This window comes from Symphalangus syndactylus, chromosome 24, assembly GCF_028878055.3.
Source record: "Symphalangus syndactylus isolate Jambi chromosome 24, NHGRI_mSymSyn1-v2.1_pri, whole genome shotgun sequence".
In the NCBI taxonomy this organism is placed as follows: Eukaryota; Metazoa; Chordata; class Mammalia; order Primates; family Hylobatidae; genus Symphalangus; species Symphalangus syndactylus.
The window spans coordinates 62,875,144-62,892,205 of NC_072446.2; the positions used below are offsets into that span (position 1 = coordinate 62,875,144).

General features: G+C 43.0%; 1 protein-coding gene across 1 annotated transcript in view; it reads right to left on the minus strand.

The window, feature by feature from the left end:
• The window catches only part of ISM1 (isthmin 1), a 77,913-nt gene extending 61,137 nt beyond the window's left edge, over positions 1-16,776 (minus strand). The window contains exon 1 of the mRNA XM_055265586.2: positions 16,151-16,776. Coding sequence (XP_055121561.1) covers positions 16,151-16,288 — 138 coding nt within the window. The 5' untranslated portion in view covers positions 16,289-16,776. The remainder of the gene's footprint in view (positions 1-16,150) is intronic.
• Positions 16,777-17,062: the final 286 nt, after the last annotated feature.

Genomic DNA, 17,062 nt, shown 5'->3' on the forward strand with positions numbered 1-17,062 from the left:
AGGGCATGTTGATGTTGGCTGTGTCCCCATTCAAATCTCAATTGAATTGTATCTCCCAGAATTCTCATGTGTTGTGGGAGGGACCTCATGTGTGCTGCAGGGGCAGTGTCCTCATGAAGAACCTCTTCTAGGGCAGTGCAGAAGAGAAATGTGGGACCGGAGCCCCCACACAGAGTCCCTACTTGGGCACTGCCTAGTGGAGCTGTGAGAAGAGGGCCACTGTCCTCCAGATCCCAGAATGGTAGATCTACCGACAGCTTGCACCATGTGCCTGGAAAAGCCACAGACACTCAATGCCAGCCCCTGAAAGCAGTTGGAGGGAGGCTGTACCCTGCAGAGCCCCGGGGGCAGAGCTGCCCAAGACCATGGGAACCCACGCCTTGCATCAGTGGCACCTCGATGTGGGACCTGGAGTCAAAGGAGATCATTTTGGAGCTTTAAAATTTAACTGCCCCGCTGGATTTCAGACTTGCCTGAGCCCTGTAATCCCTTTGTTTTGGCCAATTTCTCCCATTTGGAATGACTGTATTTACCCAATACCTGTACCCCCATCGTATCTAGGAAGTAACTAGCTTGCTTTTGATTTTACAGGCTCACAGGCAGAAGGGACTTGCCTTGTCTCAGATGAGACTTTGGACTGTGGACTTTTGGGCTAATCCTGAAATAAATTAAGACTTTGGGGGACTGTTGGGAAGGCATGATTGGTTTTGAAATGTGAGGACATGAAATTTGGAGGGGCCAGGAGTGGAATGATACGGCTTGGCTGTGTCCCCAATCAAATCTCAACCGAATTGTTTCTCCCAGAATTCCCATGTGTTGTGGGAAGGACCCAGGGGGAGGCAATTGAATCATGGCTGCCAGTCTTTCCCATGCTAACTCAATGAATATCCCAGCGTTAGTTGGAAATGTGAGGAGTTTGTTAACATGATTATGTTCTACCGTATTACTCCTAAGAATTGTAACTCTGAGCAGGTCCTTGTTAGAAGTATGGCCGAGATGGGCACAGTGGCTCACGCCTGTAATCCCGGCACTTTGGGAGGCTGAGGTGGGTGGATCACAAGGTTAAGAGATCGAGACCATCCTGGCCAACATGGTGAAACTCCGTCTCTACTAAAAACATAAAAATTAGCCGTGCATGGTTGTGGGTGCCTGTAATCCCAGCTACTCAGGAGGCTGAGGCAGTAGACTTGCTTGAACCCAGAAGGTGGAGGTTGCAGTGAGGCAAGATTGTGCCACTGCACTCCAGCCTGGGTGACACAATGAGACTCCATCTCAAAAAAAAAAAAAAAAAAAAAAAGAAGAAGTACAATATACTATGCACAGAGCCTTGGAACTCCTGTTCCCAGGCATGTTCTGTTTCTCTTGTTGCATCTGGGGAAGGAAGGTAGGAAACCATGCCCTTTCATCAGGGAAAGTGGTCGCAGGCTTAAATCGTCCAAGCCCTATGAGTGATGAATAATGTATTTGCAGGCACAGTCCATGTAGCACACAATTTGTAAGCAGTGAAAGGACAACCATTCTGAAAAAAGATGGAAAGTGATGGGTGTGTGTTTCTTGACTCGGAAACAACCCTTGGTGGGGACCGAATCATGTGCTGCCAGAGCAACCCACAGGATGACATGTGAGAGCTTTCTCCAGCTCTAACTTCCCAGCGGCAGGGCCCTCTGGGACTCACCCTTTCTCTTGGCCTGACTCTGGCCACAGAGCCAGGCTGAGCAGATGCTCAACACAGCCCTGGTGATGTTAACTATTCTTATCCCATTTTACTAAATGAGACACAGAGACGTAGAGAAGTGTAAGGATTTTGCTTAGGGGCAGAGACTTAACTGAGGAGCAGAACTGGAATCAAAACAACTCCAAAGCCCATGACCACTTTTTGGCTAGTCCGTTGGATCTTGTGACTTGTTTTGGCTGATGAAATGGTTAACAGATATGACTGAGGTGTAATCCCATCACCATGAGAGAAATGTGTGGCAGGTAACCTGCTGGTCACAAAAGAATGGGAGACCCATAGTGTAAACCTAGACCCAATCCATAGCTTAAAGCCATGCCCTGCCTAGATCTACTGAACCTCAGCTGGCCCATGGACCCCTAAGTGTGAGAGTACATGCTTATAATTGCAGACCGTTGAGATTTGGAGTAGTTGTCCTACAGCTTTATTAGGCAATAGCTGGATAACACAGGACCTGTATAATAGTACTTTCTGGGCCCTGCAACTTGCAAGAAAAACATGCATGTAGACCAGTGTTTCTCAAACCATGACCTGCATATGATGAATCTGGAGACCTTGTCAAAATACAGATTCTGTAGGAAAAAATATTTGCAAACTATCAGATGCAAAAAATGTTTGCATCTGATAATGGGCTAACATACAGAATCCACAAGGAACTCAAACAACTCAGCAAGAAAAAACCAAATGACCTCGTTAAAAAGTGGACAAAGGACATGAACAGGCATTTTTCAAAAGAAGACATACAAGAGGACAACAAACATATGAAAAAATGCTTTACATAACTAATTATCAGAGAAATCAAAATTAAAACCACAATGAGATACCATTTTACACAAGTCAGAATGGCTACTGTTAAAAAGTCTAAAAGCAACTTATGTTGGCGAGCACGTGGCTAAAAGGGCACACTTATACACTGTTGATGGGAATGTAAATAAGCATAACCTTTATAGAAAACAGTATGGAGATTTCTCAAAGTACCAAAAATAGAACTACCATACAATCCAGCAATCCCACTCCTGAGTATACACCCAAAGGGAAAGAAATCAATACATCAAAAAGATACCTGCATTCATCTGTTTATCACAGCACTATTCACAACAGCAAAGACATGGAATCAATCTAAATGTCCGTCAGTGGAAGACTGTGTAAAGAAACATACCATGGAATACTACTCAGACAGAAAAAAGAATGAAGTCATGTCTCTTGCAGCAACATGGCTGGTACCGGAGGCCATTATGCTAAGCGAAATAACTCAGAAACAGAAAGTCCTGGTTTCTGGTCATTCTCCATTCATCTAAAAGCCCAGCTTCTGGCTTAGTCTTCTTTATCATTGACCACATGTTCTCCCTTATAAGTGGGGGCTAAACAATGCGCATACACGGACATACAAAGAGTAATCAGACATTGGGGACTCCAAAAGGTGGGAGGTGGAGGGGATGAGGGCTGAAAAATTACTCATTGGGTACAATGTTCACTACTCAGGTGATGAGTACACTAAAAGCCCAGACTTCACTACTACACCATATACGCACCTTAGAAACCTGCACCTGTACCCCCCAAATATATATAAATAAACATTTTTAAAATGCAGATTCTGATTCAGTAGTTCTGGGCATGGCTTAAGACTCCTATTTTATAACAAGCTTTCAGGAGATGCTAATGCTGGTGGTCTGTAGATCGCATTCTGGGCGCAAGGGCTGAGAAGCCGTTCTGAGCTTCTTGTCTATCTCTGGGCCATGAATGCACCTAGTGAACATGCAATGGATGGCTTACTTTATGTGTAAGAGAAGGACAATATTTTCCCTCATAATGAGAATTCTATGTGAGTCACTAACAATCTGTACTTTCCTATGTCCCATGTGCCCAGAAGGTCAGAATTTCCTCAACTCATTTCTTGGGCTAAGAATTAGGAACATCTAATGGGATCTCCTTTTTTTTTTTTTTTTTTTGAGATGGGAGTTTCGCTCTTGTTGCCCAGGCAGGAATGCAATAGCGCAATCTTGGCTCACTGCAACTTCCAGCTCCCTGGTTCAAGCAATTCTCCTGCCTCAGCCCCCGAGTAGCTGGGATTACAGGAATGCACCACCACGCCTGGCTAATTTTGTATTTTCAGTAGAGACAGGGTTTCTCCATGTTGGTCAGGCTGGTCTCGAACTCCCGACCTCAGGTGATCCGCCCACCTTGGCCTCCCAAAGTGCTGGGATTACAGGCATGAGCCACCACGCCTGGCAAGATCTCCATTTTTATTTTTGCTCTTTCTACTCCCTGAAATTTGAAGATTCCCAGCAATAAACCTGGCCTCCAATTCATTTTGAGCTCAAAATCCATACCAGGTTTCTATGTCACAATGTAATTGAGGCCCCAGGCAGAAGATACGAAATCCATTTCTGGTTTTCTTAATTTCCACTCATGGGGACAAGGAATGGGGCAAGAGAATCATGGAATATTGGACAGCAGGACACGGGAAAAGTAGAGTTTCCTTCTGGGACACTTTTCTAGCCTTTTTTTTTTTTTCGGTTCAGCATCTAATTTTCTTTTCACAACCCCCACCATGATGGTCACTACAATTAACGTCACCACCATCACTTAGAGAATCGAGATCCATGACACTACTTTGGGCATTCTGAAAAGAAAGGAGAATTCTTTCTAAGAAGACAGTATCTTCTCTCCTTCTTTCAGTATTTCATAATATACTGTAGTTCATACACTTATATTTTAACTATAGAAAAACATCATCCTGGGATTCAATCTTCAAATTCTGTGACGTTTTCCAAGGGAGTACTTGGATTGTGAGTGCACCAAAAAGACTTCCAGAATTTCTTAATAAGCTAAACATACAACTGCTATATGATCCAACCATTCTGCTCCGAAGTATTCACCCAAGAGAAATGAAAGCAAATGTTCACACAAAGGCTTATACCCAAATGTTCACAGCATCTTTAATAGTTGCCAAATAGGAAATAACCTAAATGGGTCAATGGGTAAGCATATGATGGTATATCCACACAATAGAATATTAATTGGTAATAAAAAGGAAAAAGTTCTCTATGCACAAAACAACATGAATGAATCTCAAAATTATTATGGTGAGCAAAAAGCCATATCATGCAATGCTATGCATTCTCTATTCCACTTATGTAAAAGTCTAGGAAATCCAACACTAATCTACAGTGAGAGAAGGCAGATCAGTGGTTGCCGAGAGATTGCTGAAGCTCACAGAGGAACGCGAGGAAACTTTTCAGATGGTAGATTTATTCATCATCTTGACTATGGTGATGGTTTTACAAGTGTCAGTATTGTCAAATTCTTCATTTAAATATGTACAGTTTATTAGTTGTCAATTGCACTTCAACAAAGCTGTATTTAAAAAATAATAATAAAATGACTGCCACTCTTCTCCTCCTGTCCTCACTGCCATCTTCCAGGGTTACCTGTGAGGCAAGGCATGTCTGTTATTTGTTTCTTTGTCCTTGGTGAAAATATTCTATCTGGATGCTTGTGGGAGGAAGTTAACACTGGGGCAGGCTATGACCATTTCCAGCTTCTCTGCATTCTTCATATAGATTTTGGACATACTTTGTTATTTTTGAAAATAGATAAGTGGTGCACAGAAGACATCAATGGCCCATCGCCTTCAAAGTCTACCTGACCTTTTCCAGGTCACTGCTCTTGAATATCTGGTGATTGGGGTACTCAAAACTGCAAATTGGGCAGCTCAGAGACCCAAACTTGAAGACAGAACTCTTCTATTCCATGAACCTCGCAGTACTATCTGTTCCATGGGGAATGCGGGTGTTGCTTCCACGGGGAATGGGTGTGTGTCAGCCATAGAGAGTGCTCTGTGCAAGATGATTGGGTTTACTAAAATGTGCATGAGTCAGGCCAACAGGAAGAAGGGGTAGTTAACCTACTGTTTTTACTTCTACTCGGTTTACAAAAATAACTTTCCAGGGACACATGCTGGTCTGTGCTCAGGGAGTTGATGCCTCACAGGGAGTAGATGACAATCCCACACGCCTCTGAGTCCTCCCCATTGTCACTCATCCTTCCACCTAAGACAGTAAAGGACCATGGGATCAGCATCTCAGGAGAAAAAGGACCCATTAGATCTCTAAACACCAAGAATTTGTAGGCTTTGCCTAGGCATGACCTTTGCAGCCCATCTCTGTAATTTTGGAATTTCCCTCTTCCTGACTGCTCTGGGAGGGCATGGGGTAGCCTGGTTCTTTTGCTGCCTGCAGCACATCTCTCTCAGGCTAACAGACTTCCTTGCTGTTAATGACAACAACAAGCAGGTGCCTCATGGAAACTCTGTTCTGTTACCTTTCTGGAGACTTCCTGTATTGTTGCTACCTAGAGGAGTATCCATTATCACCATGACTACCATCTGGGTGTGGTTCATTTAGTGTGGGTTTTCCTAGAAGCAGACCCTGAGACAAAGAACAAGTAATTTATTTGAGCAATGACCCCAGAAATCTCTGGTAGGGGAAGAGGGAGGAAGGCAGGGAAGAGAAAGAGCCAGAAGGGTACATTATCAAGTCAGGGACCACAGTGGGCAGTGAGTACTTCGTCCCAAGAGAAACACTGGGCATAATAAGCATATTGGTTTTGTCAGCACTGGACTTGATCTAACCTCTTGACTGATAAGCCACAGAAGGAAATAAATTAGGTTCTATGTATTTATGTTCACAGTTTCTTATAATTCTTATAAAAAGGAATTGTATAAGGTTTAAATAAAATGTAAAGTGAGGTTTTTCTTTTCTTTTTTTTTTTTTTTCTACAACACATTCCCTTGCTGTTTGTTTGAACTCACTACATATAATCTGGGCACTAAACCGACACCCCCATCCCATCTCTAAATTATCTCCTGTCTTTGGGGGATGAGTAGAGACAGGGACACTCTTAGCTGTCATTGAGGAAAGGGGCTTCATTGTCATCCTTTTCTTTACAAATCATAACATTTGTAAAGGGTAAAATTTGTAAACCTTAAGCCAAGGGTTGCAAAAGAAAGATGCTCTCAGAAGATGAGAGAGAAATAATAGAACCACAGAAAGCACTAAAATGTTTTACAATAAGACTAATGAAGACAAGTTAAAGAAACTAAGATAATGGAATTTGGAGATGACAAAGGAACTATAACATAATAATCTTCAAGTTCTACAGGAGAAGTTTCTTGAAAAGAGAGCAGCCACCTGTTCATGAACACTGGGAAGAAAAAAAAGTGAACAAAGTGAACATGAAATTAACATGTAGCATAAAGGATTTAATGGGCATATCAGAGGAAAAATGTTCTGATATTAAGAGATGTTAAAAAACACTTGTATAACATGTGGAAAATGTTATTGAGATTATTTGCTTTGGAGTCTTTAAAACCAAAACAGATTCTTCTTGACCAAGTGAATAGACATCTAAGGATGCCCCCAAACCTCAAAGATTAGTGCCTTTTAAACTATGGGTAGAAGTGAATAAATGAAGGAACAGCACAAATGATAGAACTTTATTTTGGTTTATATAAAGGAAAATAAAATTAAGAAATAGAATTATAGTGCTTCAGGCTCAAGGTGGCCGACCAAGGTGGCATTTACCTCTTTTCTATTTATTAATTCTATGGAGGAGGTAGAAGAAATATGAGTCAATCCACAACAGAACTGGAAAGCTGAAAGAAGGGCCAACAGAAAAGAGAGAGGGATTTCTGGTAGATATGAAACAAGTGGCAACCAATTGAAAGTGAAGCACCACAGAACTGAGAAAAGCAAAGTGAGATCTCCAAAAAGTCAGTTTCCCTAGAAAAATTGCCACAATAATATCAACAACAGAGACTATGTCAGCCTTACTACTAGAAATTTACAAGAAATGAAGACATAAGTCCACAGAAAGGCTTGTGTAAGAATACTAACATGGTCTTACTCATACTATGCAAAGCAATGGAAACAAACCAAATGTCCATTGATGGGGATACACAAATTGTGATAGAGATACACAGTGGACTATCATTTAGCAATAAAAGAGAAATCTACTGATACACACAAAATAAATGAATCTCAAAAACTTAGTTTAATGAGAGAAGCCAGGCACACGGAAAAATGCAAACAGTACATTTCCATTTATGCGAAAGTCTGGAACAGGCAAAACTAATCTATGGTAATGGAAGCCAGAAATTGGTTGCCTCTGGAAGGAGTAAATTGCCTACAATTGTGCACCGGAAGACTTTCTGGGGTGATGGGGGAATGTTCTATATCCTAATTTTGGTGGTAACTATGTAGGCATATACAACTGTCAAAAATGAAGCTGAACCCTAAAGATTCATCCATTTTATTGTATGTAATTTATATATAGTTTTAAAAAAACTTTAAAAAATGCAGAGAGAGAGAGAAGAGAAGAAAGATAAGGAAAAAGAAAGGAAAGGAAGATAAAAAAGGAAGAAAAAGGAAAGAAAGGGAAGGAAAAAGAAGGGGAGAAAAGAGGCTATAGAAGTTAGGAGAAAAGGCTGAGGGCAGGAAGTGGTAGAGCTATTTCATTCAGTCCTGGGTTTCAGAGTGGTTGAGTTTGACATTTGCATCTGATATTTACTATGAGCGTTCAGTTATGAAATATTCCTAAACAAGACACTGGGGTTGAAATAGCCAGAAGAATGCCTTGAGACATAAGACACAATTAAAAAACAGAAATAAAAGTATGAGAAGAAAAATTAAGAGACACGAAAGATAGATCTTGAAATCTCAATGTTAGTTTCAGTCTCTAACAGGAGTTCCAGAAAAAGTGTACAGGGATATTGGAAATATCAAAGATATAACTAAAGAAATTTTTTCAAGCTGGAGACAAAGTTTAGACTTCAGAATGAAAGGGTCCACCTATGCTGAACAAGACTAACAGCTAAAGCCCTGAATCTAAAGACAAACTGATAAAATTTCCAAACATTATGAATAAAGGAAAAAAATCATAAAAGCATCAAGTTTTTAAAAAAATCACCTACAAAGAAATGGTATTAGACTTCTCATCTGAAATATGAGATGGTATAAAAAATTAAATTCTATTCTTAAAATTCTTAGGGGGGAATAAGATAGAAGACAGCCAACTGCCAAATTAGCATTTAATTTTGAGAATCAAATAAAGATATGTCTAAAGATATAGGTTCTCATAGAGTTTATAATTAATAAATTCTCTCTGAAAAAATTTTTGAAACTGTGTTCTAGCAAAATAAAAGATGAAAGTATCAGATTGAAGAAGCAGCAGCAGGCCAGGCACGGTGGCTCACACCTGTAATCCCAGCATTTTGGGAGGCCGGGATGGGCAGATCACCTGAGATGAAGAGTTCGAGACCAGCCTGGCCAACATGGTGAAACTCCGTCCCTACTAAAAATACAATAATTAGCCGGGCATGGTGGTGGGTACCTGTAATCCCAGCTATTTGGGAGGCTGAGGCACGAGAATCGCTTGAACCTGGGAGAGGGAGATTGCAGTGAGCAGAGATCACACCACTGCACTCCTGGACTCCAGCCTGGGTGACAGAGCTAGACTCCGTCTCAAAAAAAAAAAAAAAAAAGGCAGCAGCAGCTAGATACAGAAATAAGTAAATCTTAGAATTAAGTCTAAATAATTATTGGGAGTATAATAAAACTGGTAAGAATTGATTCCTAAGATAGACATACTAAAAAGAAAGGAAAGAAAAAAGAAAGAAAGATTAAAAGAAAAATTCTAGCACTAAAATTTGAGAGGATTAAAAAATTAGAGATAGTATACAGACAAGACAGAGAATCTTGCATCTAGCATGTCAGAATCTTGTTTATGTGGTGGGTTTAGGTTATAGATACTGATTGATTCTCAGCATTGATAGAAAAGTGTTAGTTCAAATATGTTTGTTAAAATGTTAAACATAATAGAAATGGAACAGATGACTTTCAAAACTTGATAAAAATACAAAAAAGTAATATTTAAATATTTATCAAATGGCCAGGCATGGTGGCTCATGCCTGTAATCCCAACACTTTGGGAGGCTGAGGCAGGTTGATCGCTTGAGTCCAGGAGTTTGAGACCTGCCTGGGCAACATAGTGAAACCCGGTCTCTATAAAAAAAACACAAAACTTAGCTGGGCATGGTGGTGATCACCTGTAGTCCCAGCTACTTGGGAGGCGGAGGTGGGAGGATCACTTGAGCCAGGGAGGTGGAGGTTGCAGTGAGCTGAGATCGTGCCACTGCACTCCAGCCTGGGCAACAGAGCGAGACTACATCTTAAATAAATAAATACTTATCAAATGATTAAATGCCAAGCTCTAATAACACATTTAGCATGCATTCAATGTTCTAATCCTTACAATAATGCTGGGAAATAGTTACTATATATCTATTTTACAGATGAGAAAATCTAGACATAGTGAAGCTAACCCTCTTGCCAAAGGTCATATAGGTAAATTGAAGGTGAGAGTAAGGGAGGAAAAATAAAAATAAATAAAAATTTTAGAATAGCAAATAAAATGAAAAAATATTTCTAATTTATCAATAAATATAAATGGGTTAAATCCATTGATGTATTGCATAAACAAAGATAATTTAGCTATAGCTTATTAATAATAAAGATATTTAAATTAAAAAGTTGGGGCTGGGCGCGGTGGCTCACACCTGTAATGCCAGCACTTTGGGAGGCAGAGGCGGGAGGATCACGAGGTCAGGAGATCAAGACCATCCTGGCTAACAGGATGAAACCCCGTCTCTACTAAAAATACAAAAAATTAGCCAGGTGTGGTGGCGGGCGCCTGTAGTCCCAGCTACCCGGGAGGCTGAGGCAGGAGAATGGCATGAACACGGGAGGCAGAGTTTGCAGTGAGCCAAGATCGCACCACTGCACTCCAGCCTGGGTGACAGAGCAAGACTCCGTCTCAAAAAAAAAAAAAAAAAAAAAAAAAAAGTTGGGCTAGGTGTGGTGGCTCACACCTGTAATCCCAGCACTTTGGGAGGCCGAGGCAGGCAGATCATGAGGTCAGGAGATTGAGACCATCCTAGCTAACACGGTGAAACCCCGTCTCCACTAAAAATACAAAAAATTAGCTAGGCATGGTGGCATGCACCTGTAGTCCCAGCTACTTGGAAGGCTGAGGCAGGTGAATGGTGTGAACCCAGGAGGTGGAGCCTGCAGTGGCCAAGATAGCGCCACTGTACTCCAGCCTGGGCGACAGAGTGAGACTCCATCTCAAAATAAATGAATAAATTTGAAAAAAATAAATTAAAAAGCCAAAAAAGTTTGAAAATAAAGATTGGAAAAGACACACAAACAAATTCTAAAAGGAAGAAAGAGCAGAAGTTGCAATATTAATATGACACAAAAAAGTATTCAAGACAAAAGGCAATAAAAGAGATAAAGAATTTCACCTTGATAAAAATACAGTCACCAAAAAGGACACTTTATGTCCTTGCACTACGGGTTCTAAAAATGTAAATCAAAAATTAGAACAAAGATAAAAAGATGCCTATGATTCCTCTCTGTACACATGCTCTTCTTTAATGTGACTTTGCTGCTCCTCCCATCAAGAAGTGGAATCTATTTCTTGTCCACTAGAATCTAAGCAACTACACGATTTGTTTGGCTAATAGAATACAGCTGAAATGATGTTGTGCAAACTCATCAATAGGTCTTGCAATTTCTGCTTTTATTCTCTTGCTGCTCTGAGTCCACCATGTAAAGATATGTGAGCTAGACTCCTTAAGGATGAGAGATTATATGGAGAGCAAACCTAGGTGACAGCAAGCACCAACTATCAGACAAATGAGTGAGGTATTTTTGGACCACCTAGCCCACATGAAGCCAACCGATGGCCACAGCTACATGAGTAATATCAGGTGAAATCACCAGAAGAACCACTCAGCTGAACCCAAGCAAGGTGCTGTCCTACAAATTCATGAGGAAATAAAATGGTGGTTGTGTTAAGCCACTAAATTTTAGGGTGGGTTGTTCTGCAGCAATAGCTAAGTGAGACAATTGTCAATCAATAAAAAAAAAAAAATTCCAGTAAAAGTAATCAGCCTGATTGGAAAATGAGCAGGTAAGTCACAAAATAAGAAACACAAATGGCTGTTGACTTTCTTGTATTAAGTACAGATAAGTTATGCTTTTGCTTCTACTGCTGTAAGTGGCTTGGATGAACTCCTAAATCCAAAGCAGTGAATACAAGAAGCTAAGCTGTGTTATTGAAGGCAATAGAGGGATAAAAGATGGAAAGTGCTCATAAAGATGATAGTTAGGAAACAGAGAACAAAGACATTTTACTACATTCCAGAGTTTGGTTTGCTTTAATGTTATTGTAAAAATAATCAAATTGGTGTTTTATAATACTTGCTTAAATCTCACTGCCTTAATGAGTTCTGACTTATTACTAAAAATATATAGAAATTCATCACTCTAAAACTGACTGAGATTTAGTGGAAAGGCAATCATTTGAATTTCAGACAAAGGAGATACCTTTACTAGTACTATTATTGCCTATGGATTCTATATTTTGTCTTCCAGATGACTTTTATTATATATCTATATCTATATCCATATCTATCTGTTTTCTCATTAACATTAATTAAATATATGTGAAAGAACTAATCTGAGTATCTGATTAATATGAGACAAACTTATTCTAATAAGATTCAAAAGCAAAAAAAAGTTGATGTTTCCATGCATTTTAATACAGCTACTGCAGACAGTTTTCTAATTTCTTACTAGATATTTTAAAAATACTGAAAACTGTTCAAAGACTAACATTTTTATTTTCATCAGCCAGTTACCCAATATGGATAGTGTACTCAAAACATTTTACTGCCACCTCCTAACATGGTACCTATCAATGTTTTGAGCACACTAGGGCATACTAGGGGAGACAGTCATACAAAGAGTCAAAAATGTAACCCCTAGTGTGCGAAACTACAAAAAAGTTAGACAACATTTATACGTATATGTGTATGTATGTATATATAATCTATGTGTATATATACATAGATGTCATAGTCAACACAGTAAGACTGTCAAGATACATTTGAAAATGTAAATTGTTAAAAGCCTTTCTCTCTCTTGAGCATGCGACTTCATCAAGAACTTGCAGTAGAAATATGCTTCAAATAGTTCCCCACTACAAAATAACGAAAATAAGAAGCTTGTAGCTGTGCAACCTTGGGCAAATTACCTAACCTCAGTTTCTCCATTTGAAACAGGGATAATGATAGTACCTAATTCACGGGATTTTTGTGAGGATTAAGAAAGCTAGTATGGGCTGGGAGCAGTGGCTCACGCCTGTAATCCCAGCACTTTGGGAGGCCGAGGTGGGCGGATCACGAGGTCAGGAGATCGAGACCACCCTGGCTAACATGGTGAAATCCCGTCTCTACTAAAAATACAAAAAAAAAATTAGCCAGGCGTGGTGGCGGGCGCCTGCAGTCCCAGCTACTCGGAGAGGCTGAGGCAGGAGAATGGCATGAACCCAGGAGGCGGAGGTTGCAGTGAGCAGAGATCGCGCCACTGCACTCCAGCCTGGGCGACAGAGCGAGACTCCGTCTCAAAAAATAAAAATAAAAAAGAAAGCTAGTATGTGTAAAGTGCTAAGAACAGTGCCTGCCACATAAAAGGCACTTAATAAACCTTAGCTATTATTGTTGCTTTTCTTATTACTACTTTATTGGGTGTCCTTGATATGTCCTTAAATAAGAATGTGTCCCTTTTTAAATGAATCCAAACATACTACAATTCAGGTGAATAAACTCACCATTGCATATTTCTAAGACAACCTTATATTTTAGAAGGTTGTACACAGAGATAAAAACAATAAAAATGATGTATATGGACTGATTAATTTTCTGATTGTGAAGAAGGATTTTAGTAGCTCAGGATAGCACAGAACCAACAAATTTAGATGATGTTTAAGACTTGGGTTTAAAATGTCTGGTAAAAAGAAAGAATACAGTGTCCACAGTTTTGTCTTCAAATACACCTGCTACTAGCAAATTCACTTTCTGGGGCCTGAAAACGATGGACTAATAAATGTCTTTTGCAGACCTCCTCATCTGGCAGAACATTCTTCTTTTGACTTATAATACCTTCAGAGAGTCAGAGGGCCAAAGAAATAACTTTGGTCAGGAGTATAAAACTTTTACAATAACAAATTACAAAACAGCAAAATTACGAACTAAACTGCTAAACTCATCATTCTGCTTGGAAAAGTGTGTGCATTGAGTGGACAGTCTCACCGAACACCATTACAAGATAAGCTGAAGCTGGTGGATTAGCAGCTACTTGGGACTCAAGATATTTCTAGGAGCATAACTCTTTCTAAATCCCCCATTTGTTCTGTCCTCTTGGGGCAGTTCTTCAGCCAAAGCCCCTTTTGAGAATTCAGTCCACTTCCCTTTTAGAATTGCCACTTCCACCAGCTGCTTCTCTCATTACCTTAGTGTTCAAGCGGAAAAGGCCAACCCCGGGTTATTCTAATGATAGCAAACACCTCATAAAGAAATCTGCCAAATTTACTTTTCCACAGAACATCATTTTTATGGCTTTTCATGAGTCCATGAGGAAAGAAAGCATCATGTATAAAATATAACTTCCAGAAATCTTGAAGATATTAAGAATTATCTCCACAGTGTTAGATTGGTGGGTGCCCCAGTCTATAGGATGGTGGCATCTTCAACTTCCGCATAGAAATTCCCTCAGTCTGTCACTGTACCTATCTACCCACAGGAGAAGATGAGAGATCCCACAAAGTTAGGACATTTTTAGAAATGTCTCAAAGTTAAAACAACTTTAACCTTTGGGGTGTGTACTTTTCTACTGTATTGTAATTGCGTGCAATAATCACCTTGCTTTAGTCTATCTTGGTAGAGACAAAATTTGGTATAATCAAGAGTTTGGAATGTCTGAACTTTGACAAGTTTTTTCACCTCGCTGTACCTCAGTTTTTGCATCTGTAAAGGGGCTATATTAACAGTACCATGTCTCATAAGATTATGGTTAAATTAAGTGAGTTAAATTCTGTAAAGTACTTAAAACGGTGGCACGTAGTAAACACAGTGGAAGTGTTTTATGAGTTTTCTCTTTACAGTAAAGTTTTTCGCAACAAATTGTATAAAGACGTAAAAAGTGAATTATTAAAGACAATGAATATAACGTCCTTTGGGAACAATGAATAATGCTTATTTCGTTTTATTTGTTTATTTTTTGTTTTTTGAGACAGAGTCTCGCTCTGTCGCCCAGGCTGGAGTGCAGGGGCGTGATCTCAGCTCACTACAACCTCCCAGGTTCAAGCAACTCTCCTGCCTCAGCCTCCTGAGTAACTGGGACTACAGGCGTGCGCCACCACGCCCAGCTAATTTTTGTATTTTTAGTAGAGACGGGGTTTCACCATGTTGGCCAGGATAGTCTCCAACTCCTGGCCTCAAGTGATCTACCCGCCTCTGCCTGCTAAAGTGCTGGGATCACAGGCATGAGCCACCGCCCCTGGTTTGAGCAGATTTTAGGAGCCAGAGAATCCCCTCTGCCTCCTGGGAAAATCCCTGCTTACTTTTGCCTATGCTCCAAGTTTACAGTTGTGCCACCCCTAGACTCAAGGAAAGGCGCTAAGATAGCGACAGGAAATGCCTAGCTGGGCAATTCTATTCAGAAGTCAGAACTCACAATATGTCTGACCGTCCACTACGCCCTCCCCTTGCCCTGAAGCTGAAACGGATAAACAGAAACCCATTGCTAAAGCGACCTTCAGCGAGGAAGATCCTTGGGAGAAAGACTTTGCTACAAGTTTAAAAGCCCCAGGTAACCCTGGCCCAAATCACTACCGGTGCCTTCACTCTGCACCTTCCCCATGACCAAGGGGGCACACGGGGGGGACCTCAGGCGAGGCCCCCGGAGGAACACTGGAAGCAAGGGAACCCTGAGGGTGAGGAGGGGGTGCCTGGCTATTCTCCTTGGGAAATTATGTCCTGACCTTTGGCATTGCTTCCTAAAGGGGTAGACTCCCGGAGTTCTTTCTCCCAAAGACTTCAGGGATATCATCCTATAAAGTCTCCTTGCGTCTCTCCAGCCTCGGGTAACATTATTCAGCCTCCTAAGGGCAACGAAAGACTGGTAGCACCCCCAAGCAAGCACATTCTCCACACTGCCTCTGCTCATCCCAAACCTCGCTCCTTCCCACCTCCCCACCAACCCCGCACCTGACCCGTGACAGAACTGAAGGAGCGCAGCCCGCAGACCTGGAAGCCGGGTGCAGCCTCCAGGCACGTGCCCCCGCTCCGCCTCTGCCTAAGTCAAGTGGCCCGGGCAAAACTACTGCCAAAACAGTTGCTCTTAGGTGGGGCGGGGGACCTGCCTCCTTGCATCCACCAGGCACTAGCTCAGCACCCCCGCCCCACAAACCGTTCCCGCAGCCGCGCACGCCCCTTTCCGGCGGCGCACTCACCTGCAGCTGGGCTTGGCTGGCGTTGCCCGCGGCCGCGTCGGGCCCGTCGGCGGCTCCCGAGCCGCGCAGCACGGTGATGTGCAGCGTGAGCAGCAGCAGCCCCAGCAGCAGCAGCAGCTCGGCCGCCAGGCGCACCATCCTCTTGAGACGCGCGGCTTTAGGACCCGGCGCGGCGGCCGGCGGCGGCGGTGACGCCGGGGGAGGAGGAGTAGGAGCCCGGGAGCCCGGCAGCGCGGCTCCCGCCTCGGCTCCCGCCAGGGCTCCGCTTCCCGGGCCCGCGGGGCTGGCGCTGGGCGCGGCGGGGCGTGCGGGGCCGGGGGAGCAGGAGGCGCCGTCGCCGCCGCCGCCGCCGCCGCACCACGGCGGAGCCACCGCGAGGCCGGGGGTGTCCAAGCCGGCTGCGGAGCAAGCCCCGGCGCTGCCTGGCGGCGGCGGCGGAGACTGAGTCCTGGGGCAGCCCGGGACCCGGGCCGGGCCGGAGGCCACCCTGCTGGCAGGGGGCTGCGGGGTCGGCGGCGGGGCGGGCGCAGCCGAGCCCCCGAGCGCACATGGGCGCCCCAGATGTGGCCGCGGCGCCGCAGCTGGAGCGGGAGCGGCCGCCAGAGGAGCGCGGGGAGGAGGAGGAGAAGAAGGAGAAGGAGGAGGAGGAGGAGTAGGAGGGCTTCAGCTGCGGCCGGGAGTTACCTCCACGCTTGGCTCCCCCGCCCTCACCGCCCCGAGCCACTCACCCGGCAAACCACCTCCACTACTCTCCGCGCTCCTCGGGGCCGCCTGCCGCGCCGCCCCGCACACAGAGTCCCCGGGAGGGCCGGTTCCAGATGGGGGCCCCGGGCACGCCGAGGTTGTCACGGTTTGGAGGTAGCCTGCCGGGCTGTACCAAGTGCCCGCTGCCAAGGTCGCTGTGACGGGCGT